The sequence below is a fragment of the Cyprinodon tularosa genome, unplaced genomic scaffold (genome assembly GCF_016077235.1).
Source record: "Cyprinodon tularosa strain WSP-4 unplaced genomic scaffold, ASM1607723v1 ctg916, whole genome shotgun sequence".
Lineage (NCBI taxonomy): Eukaryota > Metazoa > Chordata > Actinopteri > Cyprinodontiformes > Cyprinodontidae > Cyprinodon > Cyprinodon tularosa.
The window spans coordinates 123,914-145,023 of record NW_024039692.1 but is presented as its reverse complement, the minus strand read 5'-3'; the positions used below and the strand labels follow the sequence as shown (position 1 = coordinate 145,023).

The window sequence follows — 21,110 nt, the reverse complement described above, 5'->3', positions numbered from 1 at the left end:
CAATTACAATGGACAACTATGACGAAAGGTTGATCGAGGAGGTTCGCTCCGTTAACAGAAACTGTTCCTCTTTGATGTCTAGCAACTCTAGATCCATCTCTGTGACCATGATATCTTGCAGATGTGCCATTGTTGTTTTGGAAGATAAACGGTCCCGCCGGCGCCGGCGAAGTTCTCATGACCACCCGCCGAAGTTCTTGCGAGTTCTCCAATAGGCTCCCCCTTGTGCTTTGGCAGGAAATGGCTGTGCGTCCCTAGAAATTCCAGACCCGACGATGCAAAAAGCATACCAGCAAAACTGGTTTACGACCAGACCCAAACGACATTTGATGTGTGCAGCTGCAGAAGTATAATCTGCCCTCTTGTGGTCATTAAATAAATGTGTGACAAAAAGCTAATGAACATATTAGACTTCTATAATGGCTGTACAGTCAGGTTATTATGATGAATGTTTATTTTTCAGTTCCTTAAATAAAGATATTTAACCATCTAGTTTGATTGTTTTAATCATCTGCAGAAGAATAAACTAAGAAATAAAAACCAAGCTATTATTTCCCTCCTCCTCCTCCTACGGCTGCTGCTCTGGCAGATCCCTCCAGGGTAGAACTAAAGGTTGGAACCAGCCGGGACTCTAAGCACCGTGGCCTTCAATAAAGTGTCACTCAAATCAAACAAAGTAAAACAAATACAATGTGTGGCAGTTTGTGTTTAAAACACGCGGCGCATCAAAATCACAGATATGCCTTAAAAAAAAAAAAAAGGATGGCATCGTTCACATGATTATTTGACACATCTAATGCGCCTTGGATTAGCATATAGAAACCATCCATGACTTGAACTCACCTTTAAACAGAAACAAATAATAAACTCAATACTTTGGTTAATGTTCCACACACCGTTCACCAACAACACTCACTCAGGATGAGACTTCCTCTCAATAGATGCTATAATGTTATAGACAGTATACCATGTGGGTGTGTGCACACTTACACCGTATATGTAGAGTCGTGGTAATAAAAAATAACAAGTACAGACTGGGAAACCTTCAGACGGAAGGAGAGCATGCTTAGGTCTTTTTTTTTATTATTATTATGACCGAATATCTTCGTCAAACTTTTCTGGACCTCTACATCCAAAGGCAGATCTCACAGTGATCAATCGCTCCTGGATTCAGATGAATAAATAATAATAAACCAATCAAACCCAGCTCTGTTGCCATGGCTATATTATATACAAACATCTGTGGTTCTGGCTTCCTTTTAAATCTTAATAAAATCTAATACTGTGTTTCTTTTTTCATATCTACCCAATACGGCTGTTATAAACAGTAATACATATATAGCATTAAAATAATCTCTGCTCACCAAGCAGCTTGTAGTTTAAATTCCTATTTAGTTTTTGAAGGGCATTAAAAAATAAACAATAAAATAATAAAATAACCTTTAAATTTTAAAGATCGTCCGAACAAAAACAAAATATAAAAGATAAAGCCCTGAACCTGGACTTATAAAACATGGTGTATTTTATTTTCAGTGCTAGAAAACAGACATTTTTTAGCCCTGGCTACATTTTATTCACTCCCCTTGAACTCTTCCACATTTAACGGCCAAAACTGCCTCACAGGATTAATACTGCCACCACCGTGTTTTAGTCTTTAATAGTGTGATCAGAGTGCAGTGTTTTGTAAGGGTTTGTGGCCTCATCTGACCAGATCATCTCCTTGTCAGAGGTTTACGATGCAAATGGATTCATAGCTGCTTTAAGCTTCTCTGTTTTTACTAATGAGGCGTCTTCCCAAGCCCAAAAGAGTTTTATATTCAGAGACTTTAACAGGGGGTTTAATTTGTTAGAAAAAAAAAACAAAAGTCCACCTTATAATTACGAACCATTCTGTGTTGGTGTGTCGCTCAAAACGCTGTTAAAAAAGTCGTAGGGAAGCAGCTGTTCCAACCGTTGCATTTCTGAATTCTCTGACTTTACACAAGTGAATAAAGTGAATGCGATTGGTCGTTTATCTAGGGGGCGGGATTGTTGTGGCAGAAGGTTTGCAAGCACGTTTGGTTGGCGGAAGCATCTTGCTAACCAGTTAGCAACTTAGTGCTAGTAGGTTCCCAATGGGAAATTCCATTGGGACAAAGTAGCACTAAATTGGTGACTTAGAAACGACACTGTCAAGGAACGCTATGGACAGCGGAAACATGCAAGAGGAGGAGAGTTTAGTGTTGGTGGTCGTGGATGAGTCTCCTCCATCATCCATTTTTTATTTAGAGGAGGAAAGTAGGGACGAAGATGTTGTGGAAGAGGACGCCAGGGCGGCAGAAGCTTGGTTTGGTGTAGAAGGCTTCCAGCCGTACATGTTTGAGCCCTTGCCTCGCAACGCTGCCAGTTCTGTTAGCTCTACACCTGCTGAAGACACAGACGTCCATCCCCGTGAACACTGGGATGGAACTCAATGGGAAAGGAAATTATTCTTATTTCAACCGCTGCGTATATTAGCTGCGACACATGAATCAAGCTCTGACCGAAAAAATTTGATTGACAGATGACCGTTGGTATATGATTGGCCGAATTTAGGTGTTCAGGCTGACGTATAACTAACTGGTCTGCATAAAACTCCCACAGATTTTAAGACAGGATTTTTTTTAATAGAAGTTTTGTAACTTTTGGGACAATATCATCTGATAAGAAGTACATTTATATACATGTTTAAGCCAGAATGATTTGACATTTAAATATGACTTCCCTACGACTTTAAAAATGGAGGTTCTAAAGTTACAGAATGTGAAAAAGTTCAAGGGGAAAGGAAATGTTACTGACACAAAGAAACTAAGATGTTCTCTCTAATTTCATACCTATATTTTAGAGCCGTTTAGCGTTTATATATTAAGATTATTCTTAGACGAGATTATTCTATTTCTGCTTCTTTGAAGATTATGTTTTTATTGTCATCTTCAGCTCAAAGAAATTTTGCAACCTTAAGCTTATTCTGCGCCTTCACAGATTCTCCTGCCAGAAATCTGCCATGAAATGCGACGTCGACTCCTTAAAGGATTCAGGAAAAAGGAAAAAGAGAAAAGTTTGTATTTCCTAAACACTGAGGCTGTTCAGTTGATATCACAGTGCGAGACCCTGAAAGCATTTGATTCCCAAGCCAAATACAGCGTAGCCCTGCTGAGAACGCTGCAGTCTGCTACGGAAACCTGCACAAAGCTTCATGTCCTGTTTGAAAGCCATCTGTGGAAGATTTAAATAGAAAAAAAAATCCTCAAAGAAATGGTCTGGGACCGCCCCCTGCTGTTTCCCTTGGAGTGGCACAGCAGAAAGGTCCAAGTAGTGAGCTTTCTTCTAGGGTTCGGCTTAAGTTGTGAGATTTGAATCTTCCACAGACCAGAGACGACTTAACGTAGAAAGGTTTGTCATTAATCATCATATTACACTATTAACAGCTATACGAGTGTAGCAGAGTAGGTTGGTGGTTGGAGGTAGGGTTGGGAGGTATCTCAGGAGTGGAGTTTACACGTTTGGTCTTTCTGTTCACTTATAACATTCCTAGAAAATCTGCTTGCATATAATGACACCTGTTCTGACGGCTCCAGCGTCCGCCGGCCCCGTCAGTCATGATCCATGCTTTCCATCTTGATCTGATTCCCCGCGATGCATCCTGCTCCATCCCCCTGATTGGCTGGGCTGTTGCGACCGGCTGCCGTCTTGTCTGACGTGAGCGGCTCCTGGGGGTCAGATTCTTCCTGGAGGGACGGGGACGTGGGGGACCAGGATGCGCCTGTCGTTCTGGATCCTTCTGCCTGAGAGCTGGACCCCGACACCAGGGAGCGTCCGATCAGGGAGGCGCCCCTCTGCCCGGAAGCGGCTCCTCTGGCCAGGGCAGAAAACCAGCTGGGGAGCTGCGGAGGAACCTGAGCAAAGGGGAGGAAATAGGAAAACTGTTAGCTTCTGTAGAGAGAAGCAGAGACAGTTACCTGGGTTATATACCTGGGTTGGAGAGGACAGGTCTGCTCGACTGAAAGGAAACGGCCTGGCTGAAGCTCTCTTTTCAAACAGGGAAACATCACAGCCCTGAAACAAGCAATGAGTTTATCTTTAGAGCAGACAGGCGGTACCGTGGATTTGAAAAGAACAAGTATTTGATCATCCTGCTATTTTGCAAGTTCTCATAAATTGTGATTTCAGGATTTTTTTTAGATCATGTCTCTCACAGTGGACATGAACCTACGAAGACAATTTCAGACCCATGATTTCTAAGTGGGAGAAGCTGCAAATTAGCAGGGTGTTCAAATACTTATCTTCCTCACAGTAGGTCGCGGTCCAGATCCGGCTCACCTGATCGGGGAAGTCGTTGCCGTCTACCTCGTCGCCGTTGGACTGACCTCCTGGACTCTCAACCTCGATACCATGGCTCTCCAAGATGGCTGCTTCTTCAAAAACACAAACCTTATCATAGCATATCGAAGTTGGAAAAGCAAGAGCTGATGGACTAGTCCCAATAACATCAATAAGCTTTTTGAATCTAAGACGAACATGAATTACTGCAGCATTTTAGTTACGTTACGTCTAATACAGATCCATAGAACTATTACTGTCACCTTAAATGATGATTTCCAGCTCTGACTTGAGTCATTTTCCACCCAGGTTAGCCAATTTCCAAACTTTCCACTTTACTAACGACACGTTTTGGATAGATCCCTGCTTTCCTAACATAAAGAAGCTTATCAAAGATAACGGAAACAATTTGTTTCATTTTATAGCTTAGTTTTACATTTTGAAGGGATCATGATGAAAAATGATGAATGTCTGATGATAAATTCCTCTCGACACGGATTATTGCTTCCCTGCATCAGATTTGGCGCCGTTTTATCACCCTAAATTAATAACACCCAAACCACTGAACAGGAAGCCTAAATTAGATCTAAATCAAATTTAAAACCGGGTTGTTTTAAGGAATCAAGCTCTCCAGCTTATGCTCGGGAAGAGAAAAAGGTTATGAGAAGCGATATAACGGAAAAACATTAATTCAAAGATCTTTCTTGGGGGTTTAATTTGTGTGATGAAGTGAAAATAACATGTGAACAGCTGCAAATGTCGTCTAACCTCATGTAAGGAAGTCTAACAGAAGCAGAAGCATCACTGAAGTAAACATTACCTATGTTGGCGCGCCTCTTGATGTCTTTGCGGCGGTTGGCAAACCAGTTGTAGACCTTGAGAGACGTCACTCTCTCCAAATCAGATAGCTTCTTTCCTGCAAAATGCAGACAAGATCTGTGAGCTGCTTCCTGCCAGCCTCTGTGTCTCCATGGTTACCGTGCAAAGGGTGGCACTGTTGTTTCGAGGTAATAAAAGGATAAAAGAGTGAAAATGAATGAATAATACCTGGTTTTTGAATGACAGCGTTGCAGGCAGTAGCGATCTCCTCCCTCTTGGCTTCATCGGGGTACTGGTTATCACTGAAGTAGCTGTAAATACAGGGATCATTGTAGCCATATCCTCTGGATTTACAGGCCTTGAAGTATGTTGTCATATCATAGGTCCCATGTCTGACCAGCACCACATCAGAGAACATTAAAGCTGCAGAACTAAACTGCTTAATCTCTGATGTTCCTCACCTCTCCATGACAGCCAGACACTCCTTCCTCCAGGTGAACCTGCTGCCTCGTCTCAGGCGGAAGCCTCCCGGGGCGGAGTTAAATGGGGGCGGAGTTTGATGCCAGTCCATCACGTCCTCCAGAGCCAGAGGGGCGGCTCTCATCGCTAAGGTGGCACCTGTTGGTTGGGTTGCAGACGTTAAACATGTACCTAAACATGTCGCATGGTTTTCATTCGCTGACCATTACCAGGGTTGTTCTTCTCCAGCTGGTACCAGCGGAAGAAGGCCCGTTTCTTCTGCTCGCTCAGGTCCGATCCCTGCTGCAGGAGCCAGTGGGAGATCCGACTCTGACTGATCCCTGGAGGAGGAGCGGCTTGTGTCACTAAATGAGTGTTTTCAGAGTTTGTTTTGCTCCTTCAGGGCAGTACTCACCTGTTACCTGAGCGACTACAGCCTGGGAAATCCGTCTGTTCGCCAGGAAGGACTTGATCTCCTCTTTGATAGCGCTGCTGTCCCTCCTACAATACACAGCCACAAAGTAGGAAACTAAATCTACGACATCAGAGGAGAACATTAGTTAACACTTACAGCTGCAATGGTCGTAAAATATGAACAAAATGGATGAAGGTGGGAGGAAAGCTAAGGGGCGTAATTTCATTTTCTTTTCCACTACTTTAGATTCATGTTCTCACATTTTCAGATCAATACTCCTGAGATGGCAGCAGTCTGCCTGGAGACTACATATGAGACACATTAGAGTCCATGTGTGTTCGTTTGCATCCGGCTTCAGACGGAGCTGCAGGTAATCTGGGCCGTGTGGATTCTTTGGACCCACCATCTTTCTCAGGCTGCATCTAAACAGTTTCTACAGTCTTAATCTCATCTTACCTCATCAAGAACTCCACTTTATCGTCCAGATCCAAGTCTTCTTCACTGGCCTCGAACCCAAAGCCTGGTGCAGCCACACTGCCACCAACCACAGCCAGAGGATACCGAGGCGGAGAAAGCTTCCCGTTGGTGGCGCCGGAGAGGCCATTCTGGACGACAACGGGCGAAGCTGTGGGGACGGGCAGAGGCGGGGAGACGGTGTCCAGGTTGGTGCCGGGAGACAGCGAGAGTGGGTTTTGTGGGAAAACCGTCTGAGTGGAGGCGGAGGTGGTGGAGGAAGAGGCAGAGACGGAGTTGGAGGAAGACAAGGAAGAAGTGGGCGGCAGGTAGGAAGCTTTACGGCTCTGCTTGTGGCCATTCTGGCGGTCCAGGTGATCGAGGGTGTCCAGGGCGTGGAGGACCTCCACCTGAGTGATACCGGTTCGTCGAAGCCTCTGGAGGAGATCGATCTGTTCAATGGTGAAACGAGGCTCCTCACTCTGCTGGAACATCCTGGAATTGATAAAGAAACAATCAAAAGCAGAACAGAAATTTAGATCGGCCTCTAAAGTACTGCTGGAACTAGCTGAGCTTGTTAGCTTCTAGTAAGCTCATATCAGTTACCTATGAAGGAAACCCAGACTACTCAACCTCCAACCAATTAACCAATCAAATCTAGACAACATCAACATTCAGCAAAGTTGTCTATAGTAGTCAACCAATAACTACAAGAGCAGCAGCGTCTGAAGTAGGACTGAAACAATAAGATTTATCATGATTAATCCATTATTGAAATAATCAGCAACTAATTTAGTAACAGATTAATCTTTAACTGGAGTACAGAGACTGTAAAACATGCCTTTACTGACAGAGCGACACACTTAGAGCAGGAATTATACCAAAATTGTAAAAGGATATATAAACATTTTGTATTTGAGGTTTTAAAAAAAACTTTTATGTCTGTCAATATGCTCCATCAAGAACTCCTTGGGTAGAAAAGTTTTAGTTACAACTGGTTTGATTTCGTTAAAAATATTTTTTAAGTTATCTGATTACTAATCAATTAACACCCATGATTAATCGATTTGTAACAATTGTTAAGTGCAGCCCTAGTCTGAACCTTTTTAACCATCAAGATCAAAACTGTGAGGCCAAAATAATTATTTTTCATTGTTTATTTACCGATTAATAATAAAGTAAACGCATTAGTAGTGACGTCTTTTTCATCAGGAAACAGAACAAAAGAATAACAAACATAAAATAAAACAACTATGGAAAGAGAGAATTGTTTAAATGCTGGGTTTTTCATCTCAGCGCTGTGTGTCACGAGCCCGTAACATCATCAATGACCCCTCACCCCCCCACCATGGACTGCTCTGGGAAGAGGCTTCACAGCATTCAATGCAGGACCAGCAGGTTCAGAAACAGCTTCTTCCCCACCTCCATCAGACTGCTGAAACCTTTGAGAAAACTCTAAATCATGTCACAGACTCTGCATCACCAACTTTTCATTTCTACATAGAGTGTACACGCTTGTTGCAAACTCTGTGTACAAAATGACAATAAAAGCTGAAGTCTACGTCTAATATATTAAGTGAGTCACAAAGCCAAGGATGCAGATCCCTGATCTAAGAGATGAAAACTGATTCTATTTTGGTACGGCTGAAGCTCAAAGCTGACTGTAACTTATAAATAACCTTTAGAGTTCACATATTAACTAGAGTTTAGGGAATAATCTGTTACAGTTTTCTGCAAGGCAAGGCAAATTTATTTGTATAGCACAATTCAGTACAAAGACAATGCCTTGTCTCCCTGTGGTTGCTGTAGGTCCTTTGGTAGAGGGGTTCAGTTCACTTCCAGCCAGTCAGCCACATGGTGAGCCGCTTGTGCATCCGTTGATCGGCCATCTTGTGAGGGGGTGGGGCGAGTATAGGCAAGGGTGATGCGATACCATATCACAATATTGCAATATTACATTATATTGTGATATTCTACTCAGCTGATATCAAAATTAAATGTATGTTGTTGCTTTAGTGGCCATGTTGTTTGGGTTTTGTGTCAGTCTGGCTCTTCCACCTTGAACACCTCTACAACAGAAAAGCCACAGCGCCACACTGCAAAACGCTTCACAGCACCATCTTTTAGAGCCGTGGTGCGAAAGCAGCGTTCTCCCCCATTGTTTTATTCATTGCCTGCAAGTCGAGGGGAGCACTTCTCCAAACAAATATTACAGGAAAGTCCTGCAATAATAAACTTTGGACAAGCAAAGCTCTCATAGGTCATGAAAAAACTAAAACCCTGGAGAAAACATCTGCATGCTTGTGGTTAGTGTGAAGGAAAGTCGCAATAAAATTGCTATCACAACTTCAGTTGAAAATAATCGCAATTTTGATTTTTTTTTTTGCAAAATCAGACAGCCCTAATTAGGAGCAGAAGAATTCTAAATAGTTTAGCAGAAAATCGTGATATATCACTACTTCGGTTTTTTTCCCCACACCCCTATGAGAGTCTGCTAGTGTAAGACTCAATGGAATTTCAGCCACATGATTTCTGATTGTGTGTCATGCATCGTGTAGTATACAGGGGGTAATCAGTCTCTCACGACCACCTCCCGATGAGGAGAAAATCGAACGTTTGATTTTCAGTCGACCGTCGTGGGCAAATCGCTCAGTGCGCAAACATGGACTCCTCTTCTTCCTCTTAGATGAAAACACAGAAGTATGGCTTCATGGGGTGCGAGTGAAATGGAGTTCTTTCTGTAAAATTGACAGACCGTAGTAGCCACATTTGCCCAGCCAGGTCTTTGTCCAAATATGTTGCAGTTTTTTCTTTTTAGGGAATTCAGCACAAAATTTCAAAATTTCATGAACCTCATATTCCTCTTCTACTGGTTTGGCTTCCGGATAGACGAGTCCCAGTAGTGCGATCTCTTTCCGGTGCTGAGTCCGATTTGGTTTTTAGATGTGCAGTATGAGCAGGTAGATCTGATTAGAGCGTCGGATCGAACATGCATCGTGACCAGTGAACCTAAAATGCACGACGAAACCCTCCAGTTCGACGTATAGTGTGAGCTGCATGCCCGGCTTTAAATGATTTCAATGTTACCAAAGACCACTGCTACACATCTATATGCTGTACATCATCTGTGCTGCTGATACAGCAGACATTTTCAGTGCCTCACAAAAGTCCAGCTAATTAACTGAATGTTATCAAAGACTTTACCTCAAGGTCTCGTTGATTTCCATCAACGTTAACTGGTCCTTTTATCCACCAAGTGTTTATTTCAGTAGTTTGTTCACATAGTTAACTAAGCAAAATAATAGAGTGATAAGGGGTATTAGGGTAATAAAAATGCACCCTAGTTTAATTTTGATGGTCTGTGAGTATTTCATAACAGTGACTGAACGTTTCTAAGAGCTGAATCAACTTCCTTTTAAATTAACAACCTGAACAGACAGAGACAATATTTTTCTTGGTGTTTAATGATTAATAACTCTACTTGGAATTATAATCCAAGTTACTGACATTCACTGGTGGTGAAGAGAACAGACTTTAGCAGAGCTGGATATCCATCCTCACAGGTAAGAGAGTTACCTGGTAATTAAACCAACAATCATTATAATCGTTGGACTAACATTCATATTATTGCTTATCCTTTATTGGAATGATAAATTAGTTAACTATGACCTCCAGTTATATTTTTTTAATATATAATCAAACCAGTAAGATTGCATAACACTCCTTGAATCAAGGGACACTAACTTCCAGAAAAATTGGCCAACCGCTACAGACGCACTGGCCCTGTTGGCCCCTGTCTAGAACCGCCCATGTGCATGATATTCAAATAAAACAAGCAAATTAGTTGAAGAATGTGATCTGTAATTACTTGCATAACAACACTAACGAGAATAAAAAGTAGAGGTTTCACAGTTTGCCCTAAATAAAATCCCAAAAAGTAGTCCAGTTTTCATTCTTGGTCTGACTTTGTCTGGGTGTGGACCCACTGGTTCTTTAGGGAAAGCCACTGAATGTTGTGGTCCTATTTACTCTATAGTTAAGAAAAGCAAACAAAAAAACATCAAGGCTGATAAGTAAATGCATGATGTAGCACCTCACATTTGCTATTGACAGACGATGGCCTATGTTGGTGATAGACGGGCCAAATAAACCAATCAGATCAACGAAGCATATGACGTACTAGCGACAACGAAAACACAACCACAAGCCAGGCACAAGCCAATTGATAGATCAAACTCTTGCCGAAACCAGTCAGGAGAAGAGCAAAAACATCTTTTCCTCTGAGAAAAGCCTCCAGAGCAGTGTTTTGCTCTTCTTTCAGTGAAGAAATACTCTGTAATTCCGATAAAACTTGCTCGATAGCCACGCTAACGCTAGATTCATCGGCTGAAGCCGCCATGTTCTTTAGACTGAACTGTCGCGCTTCTCGTTGCGTCACATCTCAACCCGCCTCAAAGCCAACGCTGACTGGACGTTCGTTTGGTGAACTGCTACAAATTTTCTTTAACGGAAAGCAGTCAGACTGATCTGCGAGTGAAACCTTGCGAGATCAGGATGGTCTCACGAGGCTACTGCAAAGGGCCCTCGGGTTGTACTTTGGACACACCTGTCCTATAGACTACAAATGTATTGAACCACTGTTTCAAGGTGACAGTACTAGTTTTACCATCTTAATTAGCTATTTTGCTTTTAAAGCAACGGGAACTAAGAAACCTTTCTGAACATATACATTTTTCTTGTTGGGTCATAATTATAAAAAAATAAAAAATAAAGTAAAGAATGGATAAAAAGGGTGGGGGCATAAGGAAGACGGCTCATTTCTAACAGGTCTCATCTCTGCAACATTCATATCTCAAATAACTATTTGAGGTGAATCCTTTTATATTTGTTGGCTCCTATATTCCTAGTTAATATTTTGTGTTTGAAAATCAAACTCCAAACTCTACCTGTTGTTATTGTTCCTGTGATTTGAAACGCTTTTCTCTAACACAGGTGGTCAATCAATGGAACATGAAACTACAGCAAAACTTTTATTTAGAAAATTAAGCTCGAAGCAGGAAGCAGACCGAACGGCCTCCTTTGAAGTCATAGGGAAAAGGCTGTACGAACCGTTGCATTCACTCCCACTCCCTGAACTCTTCCACATTTAACGGCCAAAACAGCCCCACAGGACAATACTGCCACCACCATGTTTTAATCTTTATTAGTGTGATCAGAGTGCAGTGTTTTGTAAGTGTTTGTGGCCTCATCTGACCAGATCATCTCCTTGCCAGAGGTTTACTATGCAAATGGATTCATAGCCGCTTTAAGCTTCTACTACTTCTACTACTTTAAGCTTTTACTAATAAGGCGTCTTCCGAAGCCCAAAAGAGTTTTATATTCAGAGACTTTAGCAGCTGTTGGGAGTTTAATTTGTTAGAAAAAAAAAAAAAAAAAAGTCCACTTTATAATTATGAACTATTCTATGTTGGTCTGTCGCTCAAAACGCTGTTAAAAAACTTTAAAGTCGCAGGAAAGCGGCTGTTCCAACAGTTGCACTTCCGTATTCTCCCAGTGGTGCCCGACTTTACACGAGAGAATAAAGTGTATGTGATTGGTCGTTTATCAAGGGTGCGGGGTTGTTGTGGCGGAAGGTTCGCAAGCATGTTTGGTTGTAGCCGGTGCCTCGTAAGCATTTTGCTAACCAGTTAGCAACTTAGTGCTAGTAGGTTCCTAATGGGAAATTCCATTGGGACCAAGTAACACTAAATTGGTGACTTAGAAACGACACTGTTAAGGAACGCTATGGACAGCGGAAACATGCAAGAGGAGGAGAGCTTTGTGTTGGAGGTCGTGGATGAGTCTCCTCCGTCATCCATTTTTTATTTAGAAGAGGAAAGGAGACGAAGATGTTGTGGAAGAGGACGCCAGGGCAGCAGAAGCTTGGTTTGGTGTAGAAGGCTTACAGTCGTACATGTTTGAGCCCTTGCCTCGCAACGCTGCCAGTTCTGTTAGCTCTACGCCTGCTGAAGAAACAGACGTCCATCGTGAACACTGGGATGGAACTCAATGGGAAAGGAAATGATTGTTATTTCTTATTTCAACTGTTGTGGATATTAGCTGCAGCATATGAATCAAGATGCTATGACCGAAAAAATTTGATCGACAGATGCCCGTTGATATATGATTGGTAGAATTTAGGTGTTCAGGCTGACGTATAACTAACTGGCCTGCATAAGATAACGTAGAAAAATAAACAACGGATTTCAATACAGAATTTTGTTTTATAGAAATTTTCTAACTTTTGAGACAATATCGTCTGATATAGAGTACATTTATATACATGTCTAAGCCAGAATGATTTGACATTTAAATATGACTTCCCTACGACTTTAAAGGCCATCTAAATACGCAGGTATTAAATCTATCTTACTGTTCAATTTCTTGTTAAATACATTGTGTTTTGGTTTTGTTCTTGTTGTTTTTCTCTTACTTGGCTGATTATCTTAAATGGTGCCATATATAAGAAAAAAATTAAATACTAGTATTGGCATGTCAATGTTACAAACATACATGTTCTACTTTCCTGGTCTAACCGGCTAACAAAACTCTGCAGGCGAAAACTAGCTAACACAATGTGCCATGGTGATATTAGCTCAAACTAAAAGTAAGACATCATTTTCAAGGGTCACCTATTGATTTAACAAATCCAACTGGCTCTAATATAAACACATCAGCCAGCTGATACATGGTGGTGGGTCCATCATGCTGAGGGAGTGTTTTGTTTTGGAGTTTTTTTGTCTTGCAGGGTCAGAGTTGATTATAATGAATGTGTGGCGGAGTAGCGCAAAAACCTCCCATTCCAAAGACTGTACCCATGTTTGCATGGGTACAGGCAAAAAGTCAACGTTTAGGCTTGTTCTCAGATTCAATCTAAAAAAAGCTGCTTTTAACTACAGCTACATGTTTGAAGCTGCGAAGCTAGAAAGAGGAAGCACTAGTGTGTGAATACTTTCTGTCCCTGCAACTCTTCCAGTCTCAGATAAGATTTAATGTTCATCATTACATCTAGAAATTCCAACAATTAAATAAGTGCTCCTGAAAACACAACTTTATTTGCAGCATGGAGCGATGAAAAAAAAACCAATAACGTGGTGAGGAATGACGAATTTGCATTGTGACAGCAGTAATGAAAAACACACATGGTCTCTTGAACGGCGCTCTGCAGCTGCTATCCAGATATGAAGCACATTCCTCCAGATTCAATCAGGCTTTTATCAGAGCCGAGACATTTTCAGCCCCAGTAATCATATATGGTTATGCAAATGGGCCCAGTTCAATACGTGCTGATTTCAAAGGAAACGCACCCTCAGTTCGATGCAGATTTAGCATGTGAAATGCAAAGTTCAAATCATTGCTTCTGCTGTTAAACCCGGTATCTTTAAGCATACAGTGAATACTTTATACAGCCTGATAATAACAACAAAGCTGGCCTGTGCTTGGGGTGGGGCGGGGAGTGGGGGAGAGTAAGATAAACAGAAATAAGAGATAACACATCCGTCTTGATGCATTTCTTTCTGGAGCAGAGAAAAAAAAGAGAGAGAGAGAAGAAACAGACAACAGAAGAAAATTAAAGTCAGCAGGCACATCTACGCATATAAAAAGAAATAGAGATAGAGAGGATATGTGTGTGTGTGCTTGTTTGTTTTGGGACAAATGCCAAGAAAATTTTACATCTCTGGCAGCCAAGCTACATACTTTCTCGTTCTGCTGCAGAGGATGACTCATGGTATACAAAGTCAGACTGAAATAAATACAAGAGGGCTGTGAAACTATAGCAGAACGGCATCATGCTATACACATACTTACATAATATATATATATATATATATATATATATATATATATACATACACACACACACACACACACCTCTATACACACATATATAAACAAACACATATATACACACACATATACACATATATACACATATATAAACAAACACATATATACACATATATACACACAAATATATACATTGATAGACATATATATGTATACATCTACATATATAGACAGATATACACACACACACATATATATAAAAACACACACAAATATACATATGTATATACATTAGGGCTGCAACAACGAATCGATAAAATCGATAAAAATCGACGTTTAAAAGCGTTGGCAACGAATTTAATCATCGATTAGTTGTGTCGCGCGATTAATGCGTCATCCGCCGCCGCCGTCATCCCGGGGAAGAAAAAAAAATATGGCGGAGCGAGTCAGCGCCGCAGTTGCAGTGTTGCCAACTCAGCGACTTTTCAGACCCCTCCAGCGACTATTTTTTTAAAAAGCGACTAGCGACAAATCTGGCGACTTTTTACGGTGTCACTGGCGGCTTTTGGTGACTCTTACGTGAAAGCATGTATCGTTCCTACTCTTGTCCTCCAGCGGCAGCTGCTGCCGTGGGGCGCCTCCCCCATCCCAACGCCTTTCTCCCTCTCCCACAGGAATCCCTCTCAGCGTGCAGTCCGAGCCGCAGGATTTTAGTGAGGAGTTTACCCTCAGCGTCCAGACTGCAAATGAAGCGCGCATGCCCCGGGATTGACGGCGCAAATTGATCACAATAATTAAAATAGCCTGCGCTTTGTAAAGTGAAAAAAGTCGTAACATGCAACTTTTGTAAAAAACAAATGAACATGGCACGGAAGCACCACTGTTATGACGCAGCACCTGAAAAGAAAACACGTTGGAGCCTTCAATGGCAGTGAAGAGAGCTGATCAGCAGGATGAGTAACCATGTTTGTTTCATTTTAAAGTGGGGAAACGTAAGTTAGTTTCTCAGATAGCTCATCTGATGCTTTCCTTAGCTTGTTAGTAGGTTACAGACAGTGATAAGGTTGGCTTCTTATTTTACTTTTAATTTCATTTGAATTAGCTTAAGCAGCGTTTATATTTTCTTTATAAATAAATAAATTTGCAAATTATGAGGGCAAGGCTTTTAAAGTTTAAATCTTCTGGCAAAGAAAGTAAAGAAGATCCTGCAATTTATGGAAGTAAAGCAGAATAAAATCCAGCAAGATCAGTAATATGTCAATTAATTATATGCCACATTCCCATGTAAATATCTGTCTTTGGAGGATGTGTTTTTTTAACACCCCTAGTTCTCTCATTTTTACAATTTATAATTTGAATCACAGGGCTATTTTTATCTCTATGGTTAAGTATTTTCTTAAGTAGCAACTTTAACTGCTATACTTTCCTGTCTTAAAAGGCAGAACTCTTCTAGTCTAAAAAAAACTCATTTGTTGAAATGGGGGGACCTATTGTTTGAACCCCTTAGGGGCTTTTAAAAACAAAAATGTCTTTTTTTGCGCTTTATGAAACAAAGTACCCTATATTTTGTGGATGTACAGCTACATTTCTCATGTAAGTTTGCATAGTTTTAACACAAACATTTATTTTTCATATAGCACCAGTACAGTTAATGAGAAACCTGTACTTGTGTGCTTGTTTGTTCTGTCTAAAATGTTTATTTTGGAATAAAGAGGTTAATATAAAAAAAATATTTTGTGTCCGATTCATCGATTAATCGAAAAAATAATCGTCCGATTCATCGATTTTCAAAATAATCGTTAGTTGCAGCCCTAATATACATACTTATATATATACATATTTATATATATATATATATATATATATATATATATATATATATATAAATATAAACACACACATATACATTAGGGGTGGAACGTTAAACAAAATCCACGGTTCGGTTCGATTCACGGTTTCGTGGTCACGGTTTTCGGTTCGTTTCGATTCGGTATATGTTGATTGTTACACCGAAATCCAATAAAAATTTATGAAATTAATGAAAAAATCCCCCCAAAAATAATGGATTGTAATTATTAAAAATGATTTGCGGAAACCCTGGATCATTTCCGTATGTTTTGCTGCTTTGAATTTAATCATCTCGCGCATGCTTTCTACCATCTCCAAGGGACTCAGAGGGGAGTGGACGGGAGCCACAGTGGGGGCTGTAGGCTTTGCTTTGAGCAGCCGGTCTGGAGCGCAGCGGGGCGGAGCGGGGGTTGCTGACGGAGTATGAGGGATTTCGGGGTTAGCATGACATGTTGGTCATGTTGCTGTTAGCATAAACAAAACGTGTTGCAGAATGCTTGCACACTGTTGCACTTTTATCCACAACTTTCTTTCCGCCGTCATCGTAGGTCACTCTAAATGCAAAGTGGTCCCATACAGCAGACCTATAAAGTGCTGCTGGCGCGTCTTCCAACTCCTGTTCTTTCCCACTCGCCATTCCGACACAATTCTCCAAAACAAGTGATTTTTTCCCCTGCTACACCCGCCGGCTAAGCTGCTTCGCTTCTTCTTCTTCTTGTTTACTACTGGTGGTTGGCTTTGGTCGCAGTACCCCCACCTTCTGCTCTGGAGTGTAAACGCTTCGCCTATGAGAAAAAGGAGCAGCGCATGAGCCGAACGAAACACACGCGAATCGAACCGAGACAGTCGAACCAAAGGGTTCGGGCGGTTTTCATAAATCGTCCCATCCCTAATATACATATATATATAAACAAACACATATATGTAAGGAGAGAGGAAAATGATAGGATGTTCTCTAGCTTCTTTACAAATCACATTAGGATGGCATTTCAGGACTAGTGGGAAGAAAAGGGTTACTAAAAGAAGTTCAATTTGAAGTTTGCTGGAAGCCATATAAAAAACTGCGTTTCAGCGAGTTCTGGTTGGATGAAACCAAAACTGAGTGAAAAAAAAAACTAACATTGAACAATCCTATCAACTCAGCACTGCCATGGTGAAACATGGTGGTGGCAGCATTATGCTGTGGTGATGCCAGTCAGAGTTGAATGGAAGATAAGCTACTGGAGCTAAATACAGAAGATTTCTAGAATAAAAAAGAGGTGTCCACTGTCCATCGGCATGGCAACAGCACACCCAAAGCCAAAGTTAGAGCAGAGTGGTTTAGATTGAATTAAATCCTGTTAGAATGGCTCTGTTATATATGAGAATCTTTGTGAATCTTTAATCTGCAAACAGTTCTTCCAAAGACGGGCAATTCCAGAAGCTCCAAATGCACGCCACACTTTTAGGATTTTACCTTGTGAAAAGAAAATTAAACTATCTATGCTTTTTATTCCTCTTCAAATTTAAGCGCAACTTTGTGTCAAAGGCATAAAATCTAAACAAAAACATATTGTTGAAATGCGATCAAATATTAACCAAAAAAAAACTAAGGAATAAAATACTTTTTCCTGTTTGTTCTGCTCTAATCAAAGTCTCTTCTGAGGTTGATTCTTGAAAACCACATGTGGCTTTGTGGCTTGAAAGATACAGTTCATCATAATGTTTGTCATCTTTCTTTAAACAGATGTTTGCATCAAAATGAGCCTATGAGCAATATGAAACGGCAAAAAACTTCAGAGTGAAACAAACTGGGAAGCTTAGATGCAAAGCGAGTAGAGAAAAAGAGGGTCAATCCTATAACGCTGACAAGATGCTGGGAGCTTCTTATAAAGTGTCTCCAAAGCAGTGTGGGGATTACATGAAAGTGCATGCACTGGCAGAAGGATGTTTGCACCAAACAGCTCAAAATCTGGTATTTCAAATGACAAGCAAGTGGCTTAGGAGATGGGGATTTAAAAGATTCTAGTTAATGAGGTTGACCTCAGTCTGATACATGCCTAAAGAGGATTAGACAACAATAAAGAAGTCCTGCACATTTATTATCGATGCCTGGACGGACGGACGGGTCAATGGATGGATGGATGGATAGATGGGTCGATGGATGGATGGATAGATGGATGAATGGATGGATGGGTCGATGGATGGATGGATGGAATGGTCGATGGATGGATGGATGGATGGATGGATGGATGGATGGATGGATGGATGGATGGATGGATGGATGGATGGATGGATGGGTCGATGTATGGGTCGATGGATGGGTCGACGGATGGATGGGTCGATGGATGGATGGTCGATGGATGGATGGGTCGATGGATGGGTCGATGGATGGGTCGATGGATGGGTCGATGGATGGGTCGACGGATGGATGGGTCGACGGATGGATGGGTCGATGGATGGATGGGTCGATGGGTCAATAGATGAGTCGATGGATGGATGGACGGACGGACGGACGGATGGAAAACAAACTGGAACCAGGTTTGCTCTCCTCCCTTCATCAAACCTTTCCATTCTTACTCAGGCATTAAAAACACTCAGACCTCATCTTCCAGCAGCTTCTCTATCAGACTGTAAAGGAAATCTGGATATCGGGTTCATTTCTCCAAGAATAACTGAAGGACATGTGGAGCGGATCCCTCCTCCAAAGGAAAGAATAAACTTGTTAAAGAATAACTGCAGAGCAGTGGCTGAACCCAGTGAACTGACCATCCTAACCAGACGTGGCATGGAGCCTGATCTCCTGCACACATGTGGAGCCAAAGATCAACTTTAAGGCTGGACTCACAACTTCAAGTGCATCAAGAAAAAAACAAGCAGTGCTAAGAAGTTCTGTGATTTATAATAAATCATTTCACATGTCCATGAGATTAAAATACAGTCCTGTTTAACTCATATAGAACAGCTGCAGTTGTATGTAATTGTGCATCAAACCAACATCTGGGCTGTTATTAGCATTTACCACCGGTTAGAAAAAGTTGACTCCATGTAAGACTGAGGACAGAGCTGCACATTTACCAACAATAAGTCTAGACCTTGGCTTTTATTTCGCTTAGGCCGTTTGGGAGGTGAAATACTAACTAAGTGAGGGGAAGCCAATCGGCTGTGGGGATTTTAAAGGACTTTTCAGTTATCGTCTTACTGCGAGGAATGAAAAAAAAAAAAAGGGAAACAGATCGGAGCTAGCAGCAGCAGCAGCAGCAGGACCGTTAAGACAGCAGTTGTTGGGGCAGAAAGACTCACCTTATTCCAGTCTGAGAGCCTCCACAGATGTTAGTTGGATCATAGATTTCCCTCCTCGGAGCGCAGAGATCCAGGGGCTGTTAGTTTCCCCAAAATGTCTCCCCCCTTCTTCTAATTGGGTTTCAATCCGCCGTCAGACAGATTCGCCTTTTGTCCGGCAGACAGACGCCATGTTGACACTCTGACGCAAGGGCCGATGGGAATTGTAGTTCAAAGGGTTGCTTTTTTTTTTGCCTTACCAGAAGATAGTGGCCGATTAATCGCAATAAGGTTTAAGAAACAAGTCGTTTTTCTGTGATATTTAATATAAATACTTTAAATTTGTAGGGCGCTCAGTGAAATACTTTAAAATTAATTTATATTTATTATATTTTTATGGTAAAAATTTATGTCAGTGAAAAAAAACAAGAAACGCCAACTTGCCCGAATATATTAAGAACAATAACAAAAATGCTTCTATAAGAAATTCATGAAAAACACTCAGAAAGAACCCCTTTTCTTGTCCAACATAACCTTAGATGTATTAATGCTGATACTGGCACTTACATTTTTTTGTTTATAAACCTAAATCGTTAACTAGGCTTATTAACTTTTTAACTTTACTTTTTAATTTTTTCAATTAGCTTTTTACCTTTTTTTTCTAACTTATTTTCCAGTAGGTAATATATCAATCAAGGTCTCATCTAATTGGTCAAATGCCAAAATAAGATGTACAGCCATGTAGCAGGGGCTACATGGCTGGAGCTTCTAGATCTCACTAAGGTGGTGGTGATGGGGGGGGGAGACTCCATTTGTAAGGGGTATGCAGTGATCAAAAACGCTAACTTTCCCTTTAAAGGGTTAAATCAGAGTTTGGTTTATAAGAAACCAAAAAATAAAAATATTACTTGATCCTCGCTTGCTATGTTATACTTTACAAATGTATATTTTTTTATTTTTCCAGCTATGACAATTAACAGGTTTTTGTTAGAAATTACCTCACATGCAAAGCAGGGGACTCTTGTTCATTTTTTCTTTTAAAGTCAGCTAGCACATTTAAGATCAGCTTCTGCTCACATGAGGATCTTCATGTTTTCACTCGATGTCCTGATAAAGAACCAACTCTAATGGGAGCCTGGTTCCCCCACATTAACCAATTAAACGTGTGGGAAGATGATAGATTTCTAGTTTGACTCAGTGTTGATCTACTGATGGTGAAATATAACAGATGAGTGGTGATGGCTGCAGGAGATGATGGAACTGGGCCTTGAACCAACCTGGTTTTTCCCAAACCTTAGAGCGGAACCCAGTTTGTTTATTAAAAAAAGACGGCGGCTGGAAAACATCACATGACAGATCAGATTCAGGGATGCAAGAGATTCCACTTCCATTCCTTCTTTAAATGGACATGGTGATTATGTCTTAAGTTCCTTATTCATTTTATTACCTTTTGGAGCTTTAATGATGTCAATACAAAAGCTCTAAAAGTCTTCAGCTGCTCATGCAGGACCTTTGTCCAGTTATCCATCTTAAATGTTAATGTAGAAAAAATAAATAAATCAAGTCAGCAATTCTTATGTTCCCTCTACAAACACAGTAAGGGAAAAATGTATAGGATTAGTCCTGGAACATTTTATATCCTTTTAAGTACAATGAAGAACCTGCAGATGTTTTACTTTTACTTAATTAA

General features: G+C 41.0%; 1 protein-coding gene across 3 annotated transcripts; it reads right to left on the bottom strand.

The window, feature by feature from the left end:
• Positions 1-2,633: 2,633 nt before the first annotated feature.
• LOC119776163 (homeobox-containing protein 1-like) lies at positions 2,634-19,627 on the bottom strand. 3 transcript variants are annotated; one of them, XM_038274440.1, is made up of 10 exons: positions 19,442-19,627; positions 6,488-6,979; positions 6,032-6,117; positions 5,847-5,957; positions 5,619-5,775; positions 5,386-5,468; positions 5,159-5,254; positions 4,339-4,433; positions 3,991-4,074; positions 2,634-3,914 (listed from the first exon to the last, which is right to left on the bottom strand). In XM_038274440.1, the coding sequence occupies exons 2-10, from the start codon at positions 6,976-6,978 to the stop codon at positions 3,612-3,614; spliced, it is 1,506 nt and encodes a 501-aa protein (XP_038130368.1). In that variant the 5' UTR covers position 6,979; positions 19,442-19,627; the 3' UTR covers positions 2,634-3,611. The 3 variants fall into 3 exon arrangements, with proteins under 3 accessions (XP_038130368.1, XP_038130369.1, XP_038130370.1); XM_038274441.1 differs by having other exon boundaries at positions 4,339-4,430; XM_038274442.1 differs by having other exon boundaries at positions 4,339-4,427.
• Between the last annotated feature and the right edge of the window lie 1,483 nt (positions 19,628-21,110).

Bases quoted from the DNA above. Each gene is read 5' to 3' on its own strand.
- LOC119776163 (XM_038274440.1), bottom strand. From the start codon at position 6,978: ATGTTCCAGCAGAGTGAGGAGCCTCGTTTCACCATTGAACAGATCGAT. The intron at 5,776-5,846 runs GTAATGGTCAGC...CCCAACCAACAG, and splicing joins GCTGGAGAAGAACAACCCTG to GTGCCACCTTAGCGATGAGA. The intron at 4,075-4,338 runs GTGAGCCGGATC...TGCTTGTTTCAG, and splicing joins GCAACGACTTCCCCGATCAG to GGCTGTGATGTTTCCCTGTT.